Source organism: Castor canadensis, chromosome 16 (genome assembly GCF_047511655.1).
Source record: "Castor canadensis chromosome 16, mCasCan1.hap1v2, whole genome shotgun sequence".
Lineage (NCBI taxonomy): Eukaryota > Metazoa > Chordata > Mammalia > Rodentia > Castoridae > Castor > Castor canadensis.
In genome coordinates, this window is record NC_133401.1 from 20,646,974 (window position 1) to 20,665,130 (window position 18,157).

Here is an 18,157-nt window from a genome sequence, read left to right on the forward strand (position 1 = left end):
CTCAAAAAACCCTTCACAAAAAAGGGCTGGTGGAGTGGCTCAAGGGGTAGAGAGCCTGCCTAGCAAGTGTAAGGCCCTGAGTCAAACCCCAGTGCTGAAAAAAAAAAAAAAAAACCTTAACTTACTTCTAGGGTCCAATGAGAGGACCTGACTCTCTATCTTTCCCCCTCATCTGATTTCTCGCCTTTTCTAGCTTCCAGAAGGTTCTCATGTTACTTGGCTCATGGCTCCAAGTCACTCCTACCTCTCCTCCCTTCTACACAGCTCCTTCTCTGACTTACCCCCTTTTTTTTTTTTTTGAGACAGGGTCTCTATTTGTAGCCTAGGCTGGCCTCAAACTTGTGATCTTTCTGTCTCAGTCTCCCAGTGATGGGATGACAGGCATGCACCACCACATCCCACATTTCTGCCTCTCATAAGGACCCTGTGAGTGTCTTGGGCCCCAGGAATAATCCAGGATTCCACTTAACTAGCACAGTGAAATTTAGACTCTCTATTTCAAGCACTCAACACACACATCTTGTTGGTGGCTGTGTCACATTGAACATGTCCATGTAGAAGCTTTTCTATCTCTCTCTCTCTCTTTTTTTTTGCAGTACTGGGCTTAAACTCAGACCCTTCACCTTGAGTCACACCACCAGCCCTTTTTCATGAAGGGTTTTTTTGAGATAGGTCTCATGAGCTATTTGCCCGGACTGGCTTTGAATCGCGATCCTCCTGATCTCTGCCTCCTGAGTTGGGATTACAGGTGTGAGCCACCGGAGCCCAGCTCTTTTGTTATTTTCCTTTCCCTCTTCATCTTTTCTTCCTTTTTTTTCTCCTGTGCTTCTTGCCCTTCCTCATCCTTCCTTTGTATTCCTCCTGTTCCAACACAGATATCATCCGGGGATCTTGATGGACTTGGCTTCAGCCCCTCTTCCTGAGAATTCTCTGTGTTCCTGGGTTTCTCGGCCTCTCCCTGGCCTCGCTCTCCTCTTTGCTGATTTAATTAACCTTCTGGACCATCTCACTGACTTGAATGTGTCTTCCTAGCTCCAGAGCCTAGTTCAGAATCGCAACCCACAAAAGTCTCCACTGTGTGTGCCGTAACTGTCCAATACTAACGCGGCAGCTATGGTATAATGCTATATTTTTATAACCACATTAAAGGCAAAAAAGAGAGGAGGGCTAGGGATATGACTCAAGTGGAGGAACACTTGCTTAGCAAGTAGGAGGTCCTGAGTTCAAAACCCTGTTACCTCCAAGAATAAAAAATGTCAGGCACTGGTGGTTCACGCCTATAATCCTAGCTGTTCAGGAGGCTGAGAATAGGACTGAGGTTTGAGGCCAGCCCAAGTAAATAGTTCTTTTGGTTTTTTTTGGGAAAAGTTTTTTTTTTAATTCATATGTGCATACAATGTTTGGGTCATTTCTCCCCACTGCCCCCACCCCCTCCCTTACCCCCCCACCCCCTCGATGCCCGGCAGAAACTATTTTGTCCTTATCTCTAATTTTGTTGAAGAGCGAATATAAGCAATAATAGGAAGGACCAAGGGTTTTTGCTGGTTGAGATAAGGATAGCTATACAGGGAGTTGACTCGAATTAATTTCCTGTACGTGTGTGTTACCTTCTAGGTTAAGTCTTTTTGATCTAACCTTTTCTCTAGTTCCTGGTCCCATTCTCCTATTGGCCTCAGTTGCTTTAAAGTATCTGCTTTAGTTTCTCTGCGTTGAGGGCAACAAATGCTATCTAGTTTTTTAGGTGTCTTACCTATCCTCACCCCTCCCTTCTGTGCTCTCACTTTATAATGTGATCAAAGTCCAGTCCCCTTGTTGTGTTTGCCCTTAATCTTATGTCCACATATGACAGAGAACATATGATTTTTGGTCTTTTGGGCCAGGCTAACCTCACTCCAAATGATGTTCTCCAATTTCATCCATTTACCAGCAAATGATAACATTTCATTCTTCTTCATGGCTGCACAAAATTCCATTGTATATAAATACCACATTTTCTTAATCCATTCGTCAGTGGTGGGGCATCTTGGCTGTTTCCATAACTTGGCTATTGTGAATAGTGCTGCAATAAACATGGGTGTGCAGGTGCCTCTGGAGTAACCTGTGTCACAGTTTTTGGGTATATCCCCAAGAGTGGTATTGCTGGATCATATGGTAGATCAATGTTTAGCTTTTTAAGTAGCCTCCAAATTTTTTTCCAGAGTGGTTGTACTAGTTTACATTCCCACCAACAGTGTATGAGGGTTCCTTTTTCCCCCGAATCCTCGCCAACACCTGTTGTTAGTGGTGTTGCTAATGATGGCTATTCTAACAGGGGTGAGGTGGAATCTTAGTGTGGTTTTAATTTGCATTTCCTTTATTGCTAGAGATGGTGAGCATTTTTTCATGTGTTTTTTGGCCATTTGAATTTCTTCTTTTGAGAAAGTTCTGTTTAGTTCACTTGCCCATTTCTTTATTGGTTCATTAATTTTGGGAGAATTTAGTTTTTTAAGTTCCCTGTATAGTCTAGTTATCAGTCCTTTGTCTGATGTGTAGCTGGCAAATATTTTCTCCCACTCTGTGGGTGTTCTCTTCAGTTTAGAGACCATTTCTTTTGATAAGCAGAAGCTTTTTAGTTTTATGAGGTCCCATTTATCTATGGTGTCTCTTAGTTGCTGTGCTGCTGGGGTTTCGTTGAGAAAGTTCTTGCCTATACCTACTAACTCCAGAGTATTTCCTACTCTTTCCTGTATCAACTTTAGAGTTTGGGGTCTGATATTAAAATCTTTGATCCATTTTGAGTTAATATTGGTATAGAGTGATAAACATGGATCTACTTTCAGTTTTTTGCAGACTGCTAACCAGTTTTCCCAGCAGTTTTTGTTGAAGAGGCTGCTATTTCTCCATCGTATATTTTTAGTGCCTTTGTCAAAGACAAGTTGGTTATAGTTGTGTGGCTTCATATCTGGGTCCTCTATTCTATTCCACTGGTCTTCATGTCTGTTTTTGTGCCAGTACCAAGGCAAATAGTTCTTGAGACCCCATTTCCAAAATAACCAGAGCAAAATGGACTGGAGGTATGGCTTAAGCAGTAGAGTGCCTGCTTTGCAAGGAGGAAGCCCTAAGTTCAAACCCCATTCCCACCAAAAAAAAAAGACATAAAAAGGAGTAGGTGAAATTAAATTTCATAATATATTTTACTTAGCACAGTAGGTCCAAAATATTACGTGGTCACAGAATCAATACAAACATGGCTGAGAGGGGCTGGTGAAGTGGCTCAAGCAGTGAAAGTGCCTATCTAGCAAGTGTGAGGCCCTGAGTTCAAATCCCAGTGCCACCAAAGAAAAAGAAAAAAAAAAAAACCACCATGGCTGAGCCCTCTTTGCCTTCTCCCACGCTCCTGTGTTTTTTACACCACAGCAGAGGTCATCCAGGGCCACCCATCTCAGGGGCTCTGCAGCCCCGGCAGGCCTGGAACTACTGCATTGAACAGTCCAGGTCTACATCACCCAAATGTAAAATTTCCTAGTGAACAGCATAAAACAACTGTGGCCACCCTTGGGGACTTTTTCACTTCCTTACTCACCCCCAGAGGATTCTCCCAGGCCAACCAGCTGACTCATCTCTCCCCCTTTCCACTTTTTCCTCCAAGAGGGCCCTGGGGAATCCAGGATCCTTTCTATCTTGGGCAAAGTAGGGCTGATTTCCTAGTCTGGTTTACTGATCTCATTTGCCCCAAGAGCCTTCTGGAGGCAGAGCAGCTGCAAATCAGATGGCCAGCTCTTAAGCTACCACAGGCTGCCTGGTACTCCCTGTCTGCTCAGCCCTTGTGCTCAGAGGACTGTAATCCCAGTACTTGGGAGCGGAGGGAGTAGGATTGAGAGTTCCAGGCCAGACGAGGCCACATAGACCCTGTCTAAACAGAGAGAGGCTGGGCTATATAGTGAGATCCTATCTAAACAGAGAGAGAGAAGAGAGAGAGAGAGAGAGAGAGAGAGAGAGAGAGAGAGAGAGAGAGAGAGAGAGAAAGACTATGAATGAATGTGAATGAGAATGAGAATTCGGAGTTCAGAGACTGGGGCAGGGCACTTTCCAGATCCACTTTGTTCCTGAATTTTGGATAGCAAGAGTAGAGTGTAGGCTGAGCATGGTAGTACATACCTATAATCCCAGCTAGCTAGTTAGGAATGGGAGGCAGGAGGATCACCAGTTGGAGGCCAGAAAGGACCCTGTCTTTAAAATACTGTTGGGTTCCAGTGGCTCACGCCTGTAATCCCAGCTACTCAGGAGGCAGAGATGAGGAGGATCGCGCTTTGAAGCCAACCCAGGCAAATAGTTCCACAAGACACTACCTTGAAAACCTGTTTAAAAAAAAAAAATAGACTGGTGGAGTGGCTTAGGGTGAAGGCCCTGACTTCAAGCCCTAGTACTGAAAGGAAAAAAAAAAACAAAAAAACTAACAAAAGGGCTGGGGGTGTGGCTCAAGTGGTAGTTAGAGAGCTTGCCTAGCATGCCCAAGGCCCTGGGTTCAAGTCCAATTACTGGAAAAAACAGTAGAGTAGAATGTGACTAGTGAGGGAACTTGCCCTGTCTCACAGAATGAACCCAGATCTGTCCCTTCTGTAACTTCAGTGAATTAAGAATACCTGTATATTTTCCCCCTGTACAAATGCCAGCCATATCCCCAGCCCTTGTGGAGTAACAATAGCTGAGGTCTCTTCCCATCTTTTAATAGATTTTTTTTTCAACTTGGAAAACTGAGATATACATACTGTGAGAAACAGCGAGGTACAGAAAGTGTACAGCTCACTGTCCATGGGAACATGTCCACATGAAGGTACATTGTTCCAGCTTCCCAAGGCTCCCCTCTGCCCTTCCAGTCACAAAAGCATATCGCCAGAAATTAGTTTTGCCTCGGTTTTTTTTTTTTTTTGTGGTACTCAGGGCCTACACCTTGAGCCACTCCACCAGCCTTTTTTTATTAAGTATTTTCAAGAGGGTCTCAGGAACTATTTGCCTGGGCTGGCTTCGAACTGTAATCCTCCTGATCTCTCCCTCCTGACTAGCTGGGATTACAGGTGTGAGACACCAGCACCCAGCATTTTGCCTGGTTTTTGAACACCATCAAAACAGAATCAAACAGGGCGTATAATATCCTTTGTGCCTGGCGCATTTTGCCCAACCTTATTCCCAGATAGTTGGTTCATTGCTGTATAGATCACTGTAGAGTTACTCCCTAAAAAAGGGCTGGTAGAGCGCCTGCTCAGCAAGTGCAAAGCCCTGGGTTCAAAACCCCAGTACTGCCAGGCACCAGTGGCTCACACCTGTAATCCTAGCTATTCTGGAGCAAGATCAGAAGGATCACAGTTCAAAGCCAGCCCAGGCAGATAGTTCCTGAGACCCTACCTCAAAAAAAAAAACATCACCAAAAAGGGCTTTTGGAGTGGCTCAAGGTATAGACCCTGAGTTCAAGCCCCAGTACTGCCAAAAATTAAAACAGTAGTACCAAAAAAAAAACAACAGAAAAAAATTATAGCATAAACGTTCCTTTCCAGTGTTGGTTTCTTTCCAGTTTGGCCATTATGAATATTCTTATCAATAACTGTTTTTTTGTTTGTTTGTTTTGGAGACAGGGTCTCACTGTGTAGCCCACCTACCTGCCTCAGCCCGCCAAGTGCTGGTTTTACAGCACCATGCTCGGGTCTGATTAATTAGTTTTGGGGCGCATATGCCTTCATTCTTCTGGGATGCGGTCCCCTGGGTGGAACAGCTGGTCATAAAGAAGAGGCATTGTCCAAAGAGCTGTGTCGTTGGAAACTCTCCGCTGCAGTGCAAGTTTATTCTACATCCTGGCCAAGACTTGCGCTCATTCCCACTGCCTTTTTCATTTAAGATAGTGTTTATTACGTGTCAAGTTCTACTCTCTCTTCTACTTGTGATTCCTTTGCTAGGGCTACTGCAACAGAATGTTTTGGTCTTCAGTTCTGGAGCTGGACTCTTCCCAGTCCCTCCTGAAGGCTGCAAGGGAAGGATCTGGGCAGGCCTCTCTCTCCTTGGCCCCTAGTGCTGTCTCCTCCCTATGTCTCTCAGATCATCTTCTCTCGATGTGTGACTCTGTATCCCAAATATTCTCCCGACCTTTTGTTGTTGTTGTTGATGTGGCATTAATGGGGTTTGAACTCAGGACCTTGTGCTTGCTAGGCAGGGGATCTACCACTTGAGCCATGCCCCCTTTTTGTTATCGTTATTTTTCAGGGAGGCTTTTGTGCTTTTGCCTGGGGCCAGCTTGGACCTCCTCCTACCTAGTTTGAATGACAGGCACACACCACCATGCTCAGCTTATTGGTTGAGATGGGGTGTCAATAACCTTTTGGCCAGTCTGACCTCAATCCTCCATCCTCCTATTTTCACCTCCCAAGTGCTAGGATTACAGATGTGAGCCACCACACCTGCCCCAAACACTTCCTTTTCTTCTTCTTCTTTTTTTCCCTTTGGTAATACTGGGTTTTTATTTTATTTACTTTTTGGAGGGACTGAGGTTTGAATTCAGAGCTTCGCACTTGCAAAGCAGGAGCTCCACCACTTGAGCCTCACCTCCAGGCAATTTTGCTTTGTTTATTTTGGAGATGGGGTCTTAAGAAATGTTTGCCTGGGCTGGCCTCAAACTGTGGTCCTCCCAATCTAGGATTACCTGTGTGAACCACCAACACCTAGCAGTACTGGAGCTTGAACTCAGGGCTTCCTGCTTTCTAGGCAGGCACTCTGCCACTTGAGCCACACTCCCAGCTCAAACATTTCCTTTTTCTAAGGACACCAGTCATATTAGATTCAGGCCCACCTATGACCTCATTTTAACATGGTTACTTCTATGAGGCCCTTTGTACAAATAAGATCACATTCTGAAGTAATGAAGGCTAGGACTCTGGTATGTGAATTTTCAGAGAGAAACAATTCAACCCATACCATTTCATAACCTTCTTAGGTGAATATTATTAGAAACTGCAGCACAGCAAGCTTCCCTTAGCATAAGCAGCAGGGCTGGGACTTGAACCTGGCCGTGTGACCCTGGACACCAGGTTCTCAGCTCCAGGCTGCATTGCCTCCCAGCACAGTGAGAAACCCAGAATCACTCCTCGCCTGCCTCCCCAGAGCTTCACAGACACACAAAGGACACCCCTGTGCTCCTCATTGTCACCTCTTGCTCTGATTTCCTGCTCCTGCTGAATTCTGTTTTTTTCCTTTCAGTATACATTTTTTCCCCTAATTTTTAGTTCTATTTTTATCAGTGATCCATCCACATAGTTTGGAGAATAAAATACAGTTTTTTCTTTTTTTTCTCTGATCAAAAACAAAGTAGCCTGGTGTGGTGGTACACACTTGCAATCCCAGAACTTGGGAGGTGGAAGTAGGAAGATCATGAGTTCCAGGTCAGCCTGGGTTACATAGCAAGAACTTGTCTCAAAAATAATAATAATGGGGGCTGGCAGAGTGGCTCAAGTGGTAGGGTACCTGCCTAGTAACTGTGAGGCTCTGATTTCAAACCCCAGTAATGACCCCTCCAAAAAAATGGTCTCTCATCACCACCTTCCATTTCTTCCACCCTGAAAGAATCTGCTTTCACCTCATTGTTGTATCATTTTGCTATTTCTCCCCTATCTCTAAAGCCATGTTTATATGGCAACCTTCTTTTAGCGGGGAGAGGGTAGGACTGGGGTCTGAACTCAGGACTTGACACTTGGAAAGCAGGCACTCTACCACTTGAGCCACACCTCAATCCATTTTGCTTTTGTTACTTTAGAGATAGGGTCTCTCAAACTACTTGCCTGGGCTGGCTTTAAATTGGGATCTTCTAGATCTCGGCCTCACAAGGAGCTAGGATTGCAGGTGTGAGCCATCAACACCTAACTTGGCTACCTCGTGATTTTTCAATTTGAGGCTTTTTCCATCCACCTCGAACTATAGAAGGCACATACCTATGCTCTTAGTTAAATCAGTGCAGCTTCCCACATTGTGATTCTGACAAGATGAATATTCAGTGTTTACATGTTATGACTATGTAAATGCTCCCACAGCTGTTGCAAGTAGTAAACCGTGATTACTTTCCTCTTACACAATTCTTTGTTTCTCTTTGAGTTAATAATTGCTTTTTTTTTTCCCCAGTTGTTTAGTGGTTGAGTTTTCTTTATGCTTAACTAATTGAAACCCCAATTCTGTGTCAGCAATCTGAATCTCTTCTATTCAAATAATTTCATCTTACTAAAGAGGTTTCTTTCTTGGCTTTTTGGCCTGCTGCAGGCTGGTGCATACCTGCTATGTTTAGATACCCTTCGCCTCCCTCCTGGTTTGCATTCTGTTCATCACAAATTCTTACTCTTTCTGGATTTTGCTCCCCCTGCCCTTTTTTTTTTTTTTTTTTTCTTGTTTTTGGTTTTGTTTTGGTGAGATCAGGGTTTGAACTCAAGGCTTCCCACTTGCAAAGTAGCCACTCTACCACTTGAGCCACAACTCCAGGCCATTTTGTTCTGATTATTTTGGAGATAGAGTCTCAAGAACTATTTGTCCAGGCTGGCCTCAAACCACAATATTCCAGATCTCAGTCCCCCAAGGAGCTAGGATTACAGATGTGAGCCACAGCAGCTGGCTTACTCCTTGTTCATTTAAGCTTTTGGACAAAAGGCACATGGGAGGTATATTTTTGGAGACATTGCAAATCTGAAAAGTCATCATTCTGTCTTCATGTGTGATGAACAGTCTGGCTGGGTATAAGATTCTGGAATGGAGATCATTCTACTTCAGAATTGGCAGGCACCACTCCATTTCTTACACTGTCCAGTGCCCTGCAAAGGAATCCAAGAGCATTCTGCTTCCCGAGCCTTCATACAGAATCCGTTGTTCTTTTTCCTTGTCCCCAATGTACTGACATTTATTAGCTACATGCCTGTTTATTTTCATCACTGAGCCTTTTTATTTTTATTTTTTGGCTGCACTGGGATTTGAACTCAGGGCGTAGTGCTTGCTGGGTAGGTGCTCTACCACTTGAGCCACTCGGGCTGGGCCTTTCTATTGTATCTTCATGTCCTTTGTTCTGAGAAAATTTCTTAATTTAAAAACTTTTTCATGTACAATTTCTCCCCTATCCTTCACTTCTCTATTCTTTCCCGGACTGGCCATTTCTTTTATTCTCTCTCTCTCTCTTTCTTTTAATTTTGGCAGCACTGGGCTTTGAACTCAGGGCCTCATGTTAGCTAGGCAGACACTCCGCCACTTGAGCCACTCCACCAGCCCTTGTTTTGTGATGGGTTTTTTCGAGATAGGGTCTCTCAAACTATTTGCCCTGGCTGGCTTCAAACAGTGACCCTACTGATCTCTGCCTCCTGAGTAGCTGGGATTACAGGCGTGAGCCACCAGCCCAGTACATTTTTAATTTCTATTTATTTATTTTTGGTGGTATTGGGTTGTTTTTTTTTTGTTTTTTGGTGGTACTAGAGTTTGAACTCAGGGCTTTGCCCTTACGAAGCAGGTGCTCCACTGCTTGAGCCACACCTCCAGCTTTTTTTTTTTTATAAGAGAGGGGCTCCCTGTGTAGCACAGGCTGGCATTGAACTTGCAATCCTCTGCCTCAGTCTCCTGAGTGCTGGAATTACAGGTGCGTGGCACCAGGTCCACGTTTATATTTTCAGTTTCTTTTTTTTTTAATTTTAGTAAGGATTTATTTTGGTATAACAGGATAAAATATAGACAAGGAAAGGGGGAAGAAAAGAGAGAGAAACATTTCCAGTTCCCCATGCAGGAAATGGGAGCAAAGACTCTATATTTTCAATTTCTAAGAACACTTTTCTTTGGTCTCTGAATTTTTATAGTTCTTTTTTTCTTTTTTAATAAAGTCCATAGTGTAGCTAGGCGCCGGTGGCTCAGGCCTGTAATCCTAGCTACTCAAAAGGCAGAGATCAGTAGAATGGAGGTTTGAAGCCAGCCCCAGACAAATGGTTCCTGAGACCCTACCTCAAAAAACCCATCACAAAAATAGGGCTGGTGGAGTGGCTCAAGTGGTAGAGCGCCTGCCTAGCAAGCCTGAGGCCCTGAGTTCAAACCCCAGTGCTGAAAGAAAAAAGAATAGTCATTCCTCACTACTACTGACAGTATCATCGGTCTGACTGTCTGATCTCCACCTATCAAGTGGCTGGGACCACAGGCATGTGCTACCATACCAAGCCTCAAAGCCACTCTTCCTTAAGCACCTTGTGTGCCAGGTACTTCTAGACCTGGTGGTGGGTGCAGCTGTGAACCAGGCAGGCAAGGTCTCTGCCATGGTTGGAATTAAAATTGACTGGAGGGAGATTGCCGACAAGCTGAGTAAATAAGCATATTTATTATAGGTGATGAGTGCTTTACACGGAAAGGGTGAATGAGATTGGGAGGCCTGGGCAGGAGAGAGCAGTATTAAATAAAGGACTGGATAAGGTATCTTGTGAACTCTTGAAGGAGGTGAGGGAATAAGTTAAGCAGCTATCTGGGAGAAGAATGTTCCAGAAAAGGGAACAGTTAGTGCCAAGGCCCTGAGGCAGGATTAAGCTGAAGTGTTCCAGGTACCTCCCAAAGGCCAGTGTGGCTGCAGCACCATGGTGGGTGGGGGAATTGAGGGGCTGAGGGCTTTGGGAAAGAAGGGCACAGAGGTGTCAGAAGCTTGTGGTAACCCAGGTCACCCTGAGTCAAGTGGGAACCAAGAGGGTAGTGAGCTGAGCAGAAACGGGCACTGCCTCAAATGTACGATTCCTCTGGGCCAGGTGTGGAGGCACATGCTGTAATCCCAGCAGTTAGGAGGCTGAGGCAGGAGGATCAAGAGTTTGAAGCTAAGACCTGTGCTAGTGGCTCATGCCTGTAATCCTAGCTTCTTGAGAGACTGAGAACTGTGGTTCAAGACAAATAGTTCTTGAGGCCCCATCTCCAAAATAACCAGAACAAAATATATTGGAGGTGGCTCAAGTGTTAGAGTGCCTGCTTTGCAAGTGCAAAGCCCTGAGTTCAAACCCCGATTCCTGACAGGAAAATTAAAAAAAAAAAAAAGTATGAGGTTGGCAACACCCTGTCTCAAAAAAAAAAAAAATCTCTGGGTGGGAATAAATACTTAGGAAAGCAAGAATAGAAACAGGGAATTTTTATTTTTCCTAATTTACACACAAATGCTATAGTAAGTGCCAAGTTTTAATAGCCATTGAGGACAAGGGGGACAAGCCATTGAGGACAAGCAGAGGGCTAGGGGAAGGGAAATAAGCATCCAATCCCAGAACAAGTGAGCAAACCGTTAAAAGTGAATAGCTCACCGGCAGGGCTGGCTCACGCCTGTAATCCTAGCTACTTAGGAGGCAGGAATCAGGAGGATCAAGGTTCAAGGCCAGCCCAGGCAAAAAAAGTTCATGAGACCCCATCTCAACAAAAAGCTGGGCATAGTGGCGTATACCTATCATCCCAGCAATGCAGGAGGCAAAAGTAGGAGGACAGCTGTCCAGGCCATCAGATCAGAAAATTCAAGACCCTACCTGAAAAATAACTAAAGCAAAAGGGCTGAGGGTGTGTCTCAAGGAGTAGAGCACCTGCCTAGCAGGTATGAGGCCTGAGGTCCATTCCCAGTACTGCTCCCCCACAAAAGTGAATACCAGTCTCAGTGGTAGAGCCTGGGCTTAGCATGTGCCAGGCCTTGAGCTCAATTGTCAGAGCCACCTGAGCTCAACTGTCAGAGCCACCCTCCCAAAAAAGAATGCTCTTTGATCCTACCTCCCTTGCAAGCCTTGACTTTGACTTTCTCTAAAATGCCCCCCACCCCCACTCCTCCAAGGACCCTCAAAGACCCTCCTTCCATCTGATCCTAAGTCCCCCAGTACCCAGCCCCTTCATCCCTCCTCTTTAGCCTGACTGGGGAAACTCTAAATCTTCCCACTTAAACATGGAGAGTAATTTACCTTTCACCCCCAAGGGCATTTTCCTTAACAAAGAGAAAGCTAGAGAGAAATTACTGTTTCCCTACAAGGCAGAAGTGCCTGCAGGCAGTGGCGGGATTTTGCTGGCCTACACATCTATGCATGGTCCGGGGTGTCAGCTGGGATCTCCCTGCCTGTTAGAATCTACAGAAAACAGTTCAATCCCTTCTCTCCAGCTGGGGGCTGTGGACACCCTCCCAAAGATTCTGCTCTTTCTCTGAGCTTCCCATCCTTCCCCACACCCCCAGCTCTTGGCTTCTGCTGCAGCCATTCAATGTGGGGAGTCCCCACCTTCCAAGAATCTCCCCCAGCCCAACTGTGTGGATTAATTCAGTTCTTTGCCTTCAATTCCATGCACACTGGGCATTTGTTCATGTGTGAGCACGTGAGTGTGTAGACAGAGCTCTTCTGAAGGTTTGGGATGCAGAGGATTTATATCAACAGTGTAGGGGCTGGGGACTTAGCTCATGTGGTAGAGGGCTTGCCTGGCATGAAAAAACACTGGAGTGATCTCTAGCTCCACAAAAACACACACAAAAAAAAGAACAACCAGACAGGCTAGCAGCTATTTCCTGGAAGACCCTCCTTTCTCTGCAGCCCAGCATCCAGCCATAAACTCATCTTCCATACTTGTGTTATCCACTGATGTTTCAGTTTAAATTAACTACAATGAGATACAATTTAAAATTCCATCTCTTGGTCCCACGAGCCAACCCACTTGTGGCTGCTAGCTACCATGTTGGATGGTGGAGATGGGCCACTCCCATCGTCACAGAATGTTGTTTTGGACAAAGCTCCACCAGACAGGGACAGGGAATGGGGGACAGGTTCCTCCCTCTCAGAACTAGTCTGGTGCCTGCAGGGAAGATGGTCAAGATTTCATGCCACTAGTTGTACTGAGGTTCAAAGCCAGCCCAGGCAAATAGTTCATGAGACCTCCATCTCCAAAATAACCAGAGCAAAAAGAAAATGGACTGGAGATGTGGCTCAAGCGGTAGAGAACCTGCTTTGCAAGCAGGAAGCCCTGAGTTCAAACCACAGTTCCACCAAAAAAAAAAAAAAAAAAAAAAAGGATGCTAACTAAGTGTGGTGGTGCACCTCTGTAATCCTAGCTATTTTGGAGGCAGGAGGCTGTGGTCCAGGCCAGCACAGACAAAAGCAAAAGACCTTATCTAAAAAGGCTGAGGGCATGGCTCAAGTGGTAGAGCTGCTTTGAGGTAAGCACAAGGCCCTTGAGTTCAAATCTAGTACTGCAAAAATAAAATTAAAAAGTAAGGTTATACTCTAAATGGGATTCTGGGTTTAGCTTCTTTTTTCTTTTTGCTGGAACTAGGGTTTGAACTCAAGGCCTTGTGCTTGCTAGGCAGGTGCTCTATTCCTTGAGCCACGCCCCCGTCAAGCCACGCCCCCAGCCCAGGTCTAGCTTTTTTAATACTCTGGATATCTTTACTTTGTCAGCTCACAAACACTTATCTGAAACAGTAGAATAGTTACACCTGTTCAGGACTCATTTACTCACTCATTCATTTATTCTGCAAATACTTATCAACTCCCTGTCCTGGCCAGAGCTGGGTACTGCTGGGACCCTGCTCTCTGGGGCTCACATCAGGGGAGAGGCTGAGGTTATTGAATAATCACAGAGACAATGGAGTCAAATGGTCACAGTTGCCAAGGAGAGTGGTGCTGGGAGGAGGTCACAGTGTTCTTATCTGTGAGCATGTTTCCGTATCTAGGCTCCTCCTCCACCTCTCAGAAATACAGATCTGGTGGGAGGACCCCAGCAAGCTGTGGTTTGTTTCTGGGCCTGTGTTTCCCCATCTGAAAAAAAAAAAAAGACATAACAGTTTCTGTCTCAGGGGTGTAGTGAGATCAGCCCAGCTAGGACAGTGCCAGGATAATACATGCACCATACACATGATCATTCACAGGCTTTGTTGTTATTCCCTCTTCTAAGCCTCAGTTCTCCTCTTAAAACAGGACCTTTTCCCTTATGAATACATTGTAGAATTCTAGCTTATTTTTGTGGTGCTGGCAATTGAACCCAGGGCCGCTCCCATGTTGGACAAGCAGTTCTACTCCTGACCTACAGCCCCTGCCCCTAACATTTTTTTTTCAGTACTGGGGCTTGAACTCAGAGCCTTGAGCCACTCCACCAGCCCTTTTTTTGTGATGGGTGTTTTGGAAATAGGGTCTTGAGAACTGTTTGCCTGGGCTGGCTTCAAACCATGATTCTTCTGATCTCTGCCTCCTGAGTTGCTAGGATTACAGGTGCGAGCCACCAGCACCCATCCTTAGCATATTTTTAAAAAATAGGTTTTCTCAATGGCAGAGTGGCTCAAGTAGTAGAGCACCTGCCTAGCAAGTATGAGGCCCTGAGTTCAAACCAAAAAAAAAAAAGGTTTTCTAGCCAGGTGTGATACTCACATCTATAATCCCAGCATTAGAGAGGGAGATCTTTAGCTGCAGTTAAGGCTGAGCTACATAGCAAGACCGTGTCTCCAAAAAAAAGGCCAAGCTGTGATGTCAGCTACTTGGGAGGTGGAGGTAGGAGGATCTGGGTAGGAGGCCAGCCCTGGCAAAGAGCCTATCTGAAAAACTCAAGAAAGCAAAAGGGCTGGGGGTGTTGCTCAAGTGGTAGAGCACTTGCTTAGTAGGCCTGAGATCCTGAGTTCAATCCCCAATACCCCAAATAAATAAAAATAGGCTTTCCCTTTTTTTTTTTTTAAATACAAACAAACAAGATCTTTGGTGGACCACGATGAGGATTAAACAAGTAATTATTTCATGAACAGCCACAGCTAACACTTTCCGAAGCACCTCCCTCCTTGGCATTAGGCACTATCTAACCTTTGCAAAAACTCTTGATGGGATATTTTACAATGTTTTAATAGGATATTTTACAATGATGCCCATTTTACAGAGATTAAAACTGAGGCACAAAGAGTTTTGGTGACATGCCCAAAAGTTCCCAGCCACCTAAGACTTGAAGCAGGTGGAAGTTAGGGATGAGAGAGGTTCCAGCCGAGGGTGGTATAAGGACACCTGAGTGGGGCTGACCTTGCCCTTGGCGTCCCTCCCCCTCCGCAGGAAGCTGGACGCCTTCATCTACGACGCGGCGGTGCTCAACTATATGGCCCGCAAGGACGAGGGCTGCAAGCTCGTCACCATCGGCTCGGGCAAGGTCTTCGCCACAACGGGCTATGGCATCGCCCTGCACAAGGGCTCCCGCTGGAAGCGGCCCATCGACCTGGCGCTGCTGCAATTCCTGGGGGACGGTGCGGCTGCGCGGGGACTCCCGCAGCGGAGAGGAGAGGGAAGGGCGGGGCGGGATCCCGAGGTCATGCAGGGGACGGAAACCAGGACACCAGAGTTTGATCGGGAGAGGACTCGGCTTGTGGGGGTGGGGGGCGGGGCGTCTGGACTCCCAGATGTCGGAGCGACAGGATGTGCCTAGCGGGTGACCTACGACCCCATTCCCCAGATGAGATCGAGATGCTGGAGCGGTTGTGGCTCTCCGGGATCTGTCACAACGACAAAATCGAGGTGATGAGCAGTAAGCTGGACATCGATAACATGGCCGGGGTCTTCTACATGCTCCTGGTGGCCATGGGCCTCTCCTTGCTGGTCTTCGCCTGGGAGCACCTGGTGTACTGGAGACTGAGGCACTGCCTGGGGCCCAGCCACCGCATGGACTTCCTGCTGGCTTTCTCCAGGGTACGGGGTGACAAGGGTGTGTGTGGGGTGGGGGAAGGACAGGCAAAGGCAGGGAGCAGGGATAGAGGAAGGCCCTGGATGGGAGGGGCCGCGGGAGGGCAAGGTGGGTGCGGCGGGCACCCCACGATCCACGCGTCCTCTGAACCGCCCCGCAGGGCATGTACAGCTGCTGCAGCGCCGAGGCCGCCCCGCCGCCGGCCAAGCCCCCACCGCCACCGCAGCCTCTGCCCAGCCCCGCGTACCCCGCCGCGCGCCCTCCACCCGGCCCCGCGCCTTTCGTGCCCCGCGAGCGAGCCGCGGTGGACCGCTGGCGCCGGGCCAAGGGCGCGGGGCCGCCGGGGACCGCGGGGCTGGCGGACGGCTTCCACCGCTACTACGGCCCCATCGAACCGCAGGGCCTAGGCTTGGGCGAGGCGCGCGCAGCGACCCGGGGCGCACCCGGACGCCCACTGTCCCCTCCAGCCGCGCAGCCCCCGCAGAAGCCGCCGCCTTCCTACTTCGCCATCGTGCGCGACAAGGAGCCGGCCGAGCCCCCCGCCGGCACCTTCCCCGGCTTCCCGTCGCCGCCCGCGCCTCCTGCCACCGCGGCCACCGCCGTCGGGCCACCGCTGTGTCGCCTGGCCTACGAGGACGAGAGCCCGCCGGCGCCCGCGCGGTGGCCGCGCTCCGATCCCGAGAGCCAGCCGCTGCTGGGGCCCGGCGCGGGGGGTGCGGGGGTCGCCGGGGGCTCGGGAGGGGGAGCCGCGGCCGCCCCGCCCCCGTGCCGCGCCGCACCGCCCCCCTGTCCCTACCTGGACCTCGAGCCGTCGCCGTCGGACTCAGAGGACTCAGAGAGCCTGGGCGGCGCGTCACTGGGCGGCCTGGAGCCCTGGTGGTTCGCCGATTTCCCGTACCCATACGCCGAGCGCCTCGGGCCGCCGCCGGGCCGCTATTGGTCGGTCGACAAGCTCGGAGGCTGGCGCGCCGGCAGCTGGGACTACCTGCCCCCGCGCAGCGGTCCCGCCGCCTGGCACTGTCGCCACTGCGCCAGCCTGGAGCTGCTGCCACCGCCGCGCCATCTCAGCTGCTCGCACGACGGCCTGGACGGCGGCTGGTGGGCGCCCCCGCCCCCGCCCTGGGCCGCGGGACCTCCGCCCCGGCGTCGGGCCCGCTGCGGATGTCCTCGGCCACACTCTCACCGCCCGCGGGCCTCGCACCGCGCTCCCGCCGCGCCGCATCATCACCGGCATCGGCGCCCCGTGGGGGGCTGGGATCTCCCGCCGCCCGCGCCCACCTCGCGCTCGCTGGAGGACCTCAGCTCGTGTCCCCGCGCCGCCCCTGCGCGCAGGCTCACCGGGCCCTCTCGCCACGCGCGCCGGTGCCCGCACGCCGCGCACTGGGGACCTCCGCTGCCCGCGATGCCGCCCCACCGGAGACACCGGGGCGGGGACCTGGGCACTCGCAGGGGCTCAGCGCACTTCTCCAGCCTCGAGTCCGAAGTATGACGCGGCCCAGGGGGCCCCACCGCCCCCTCGGTCAGCGCAGGCCACGGCCCGAGGGGGCGCGCACAACGGATAGGACCCGCGTGGGTTGGGAAGGAGAAACATGGAACTGGGTGGACCCCGCCTGGAGCAGCGTCCTGCGCCCCCTCGCGTTGGGGGAACCACGAGCCAGAGGGGATTTGGTTGCCCAAATCCTACCCAGCCTGAGAGCGACAGGGGTGGGGGTCTTGGAGCCCAGCCGACTTTTTTTTAAAAACCCGATAAGGGCTTTTTAACTTCACCAGATGGGGCGGGAGGTTGGGGGGGGTCACGCCATGCCCGAGCCCCGCCCCCACGCCCGGGGCCGTGGCCCCCACATCACTGTGCAGCTCCCCGGCCCCGGCCACGCCTCCGGGGAAGCCCGTTTTTAACCTTTCATCCATCGGGACTCAAAACTGTGATACGCGTTCGCCAAACTGTGACCCCAGACTTGGCCCCGCCACACAGAAACCCCTGACCCCAGACTGTGACTTCCGACACCTAAAATGGTCATCCGACCCCAGACTGTGACCCGAACCCCAGACTGTGACCCTAATGTCAAACCGTGACACTTCCCCCTCTCTTTTTTTTCCCTCAATGGCTTTTCCCTCCTCTGACCTAGGACCCGTCCCAACGGAAGCCCTGTCTTCCTCTGCCCCACGATGATCTCAACCTTTCTTAAGCCGAAAGTCCCACCACCACTCCCACCTCCCCACCATCCCAGGTGCCATCAACCATATCTTCTCCAAGCTCAGCCCTTATTAGTGACCTTTCGGTGATGACCCGGCAGACATCCCCCCCCCCCCAAAAAAAAGCTTCCTCTTCCCAGATCTCCAGCCGGGTCTGGAGCTGGGTTGTGGAGGGGAGGGTCTGAGAGCCCACACTTCACCACCGACTTCTCGTCCCACTCCACGGTCCTACATTGCAGTGTTTGGAATAAACCATGTTTTTATGCCTCCTCAGTGCAAGCCTGAGCTCCGTGTCTATCTCAGC

General features: G+C 49.3%; 1 protein-coding gene and 1 long non-coding RNA gene across 2 annotated transcripts in view; one reads left to right on the forward strand and one right to left on the reverse strand.

The window, feature by feature from the left end:
• Grin2d (glutamate ionotropic receptor NMDA type subunit 2D) overlaps positions 1-17,284 on the forward strand; it is a 35,773-nt gene extending 18,489 nt beyond the window's left edge. The window contains exons 10-12 of the mRNA XM_074057890.1: positions 15,039-15,226; positions 15,433-15,665; positions 15,821-17,284. Of these exons, the coding sequence (XP_073913991.1) occupies positions 15,039-15,226; positions 15,433-15,665; positions 15,821-17,149 (1,750 nt within the window). The 3' untranslated portion in view covers positions 17,150-17,284. The remainder of the gene's footprint in view (positions 1-15,038; positions 15,227-15,432; positions 15,666-15,820) is intronic.
• Positions 13,347-16,559, reverse strand: LOC141418040 (uncharacterized). The gene is made up of 3 exons (XR_012442675.1): positions 16,457-16,559; positions 15,009-15,472; positions 13,347-13,769 (listed from the first exon to the last, which is right to left on the reverse strand). It is a non-coding gene; the product is annotated as an uncharacterized lncRNA (long non-coding RNA).
• Positions 17,285-18,157: the final 873 nt, after the last annotated feature.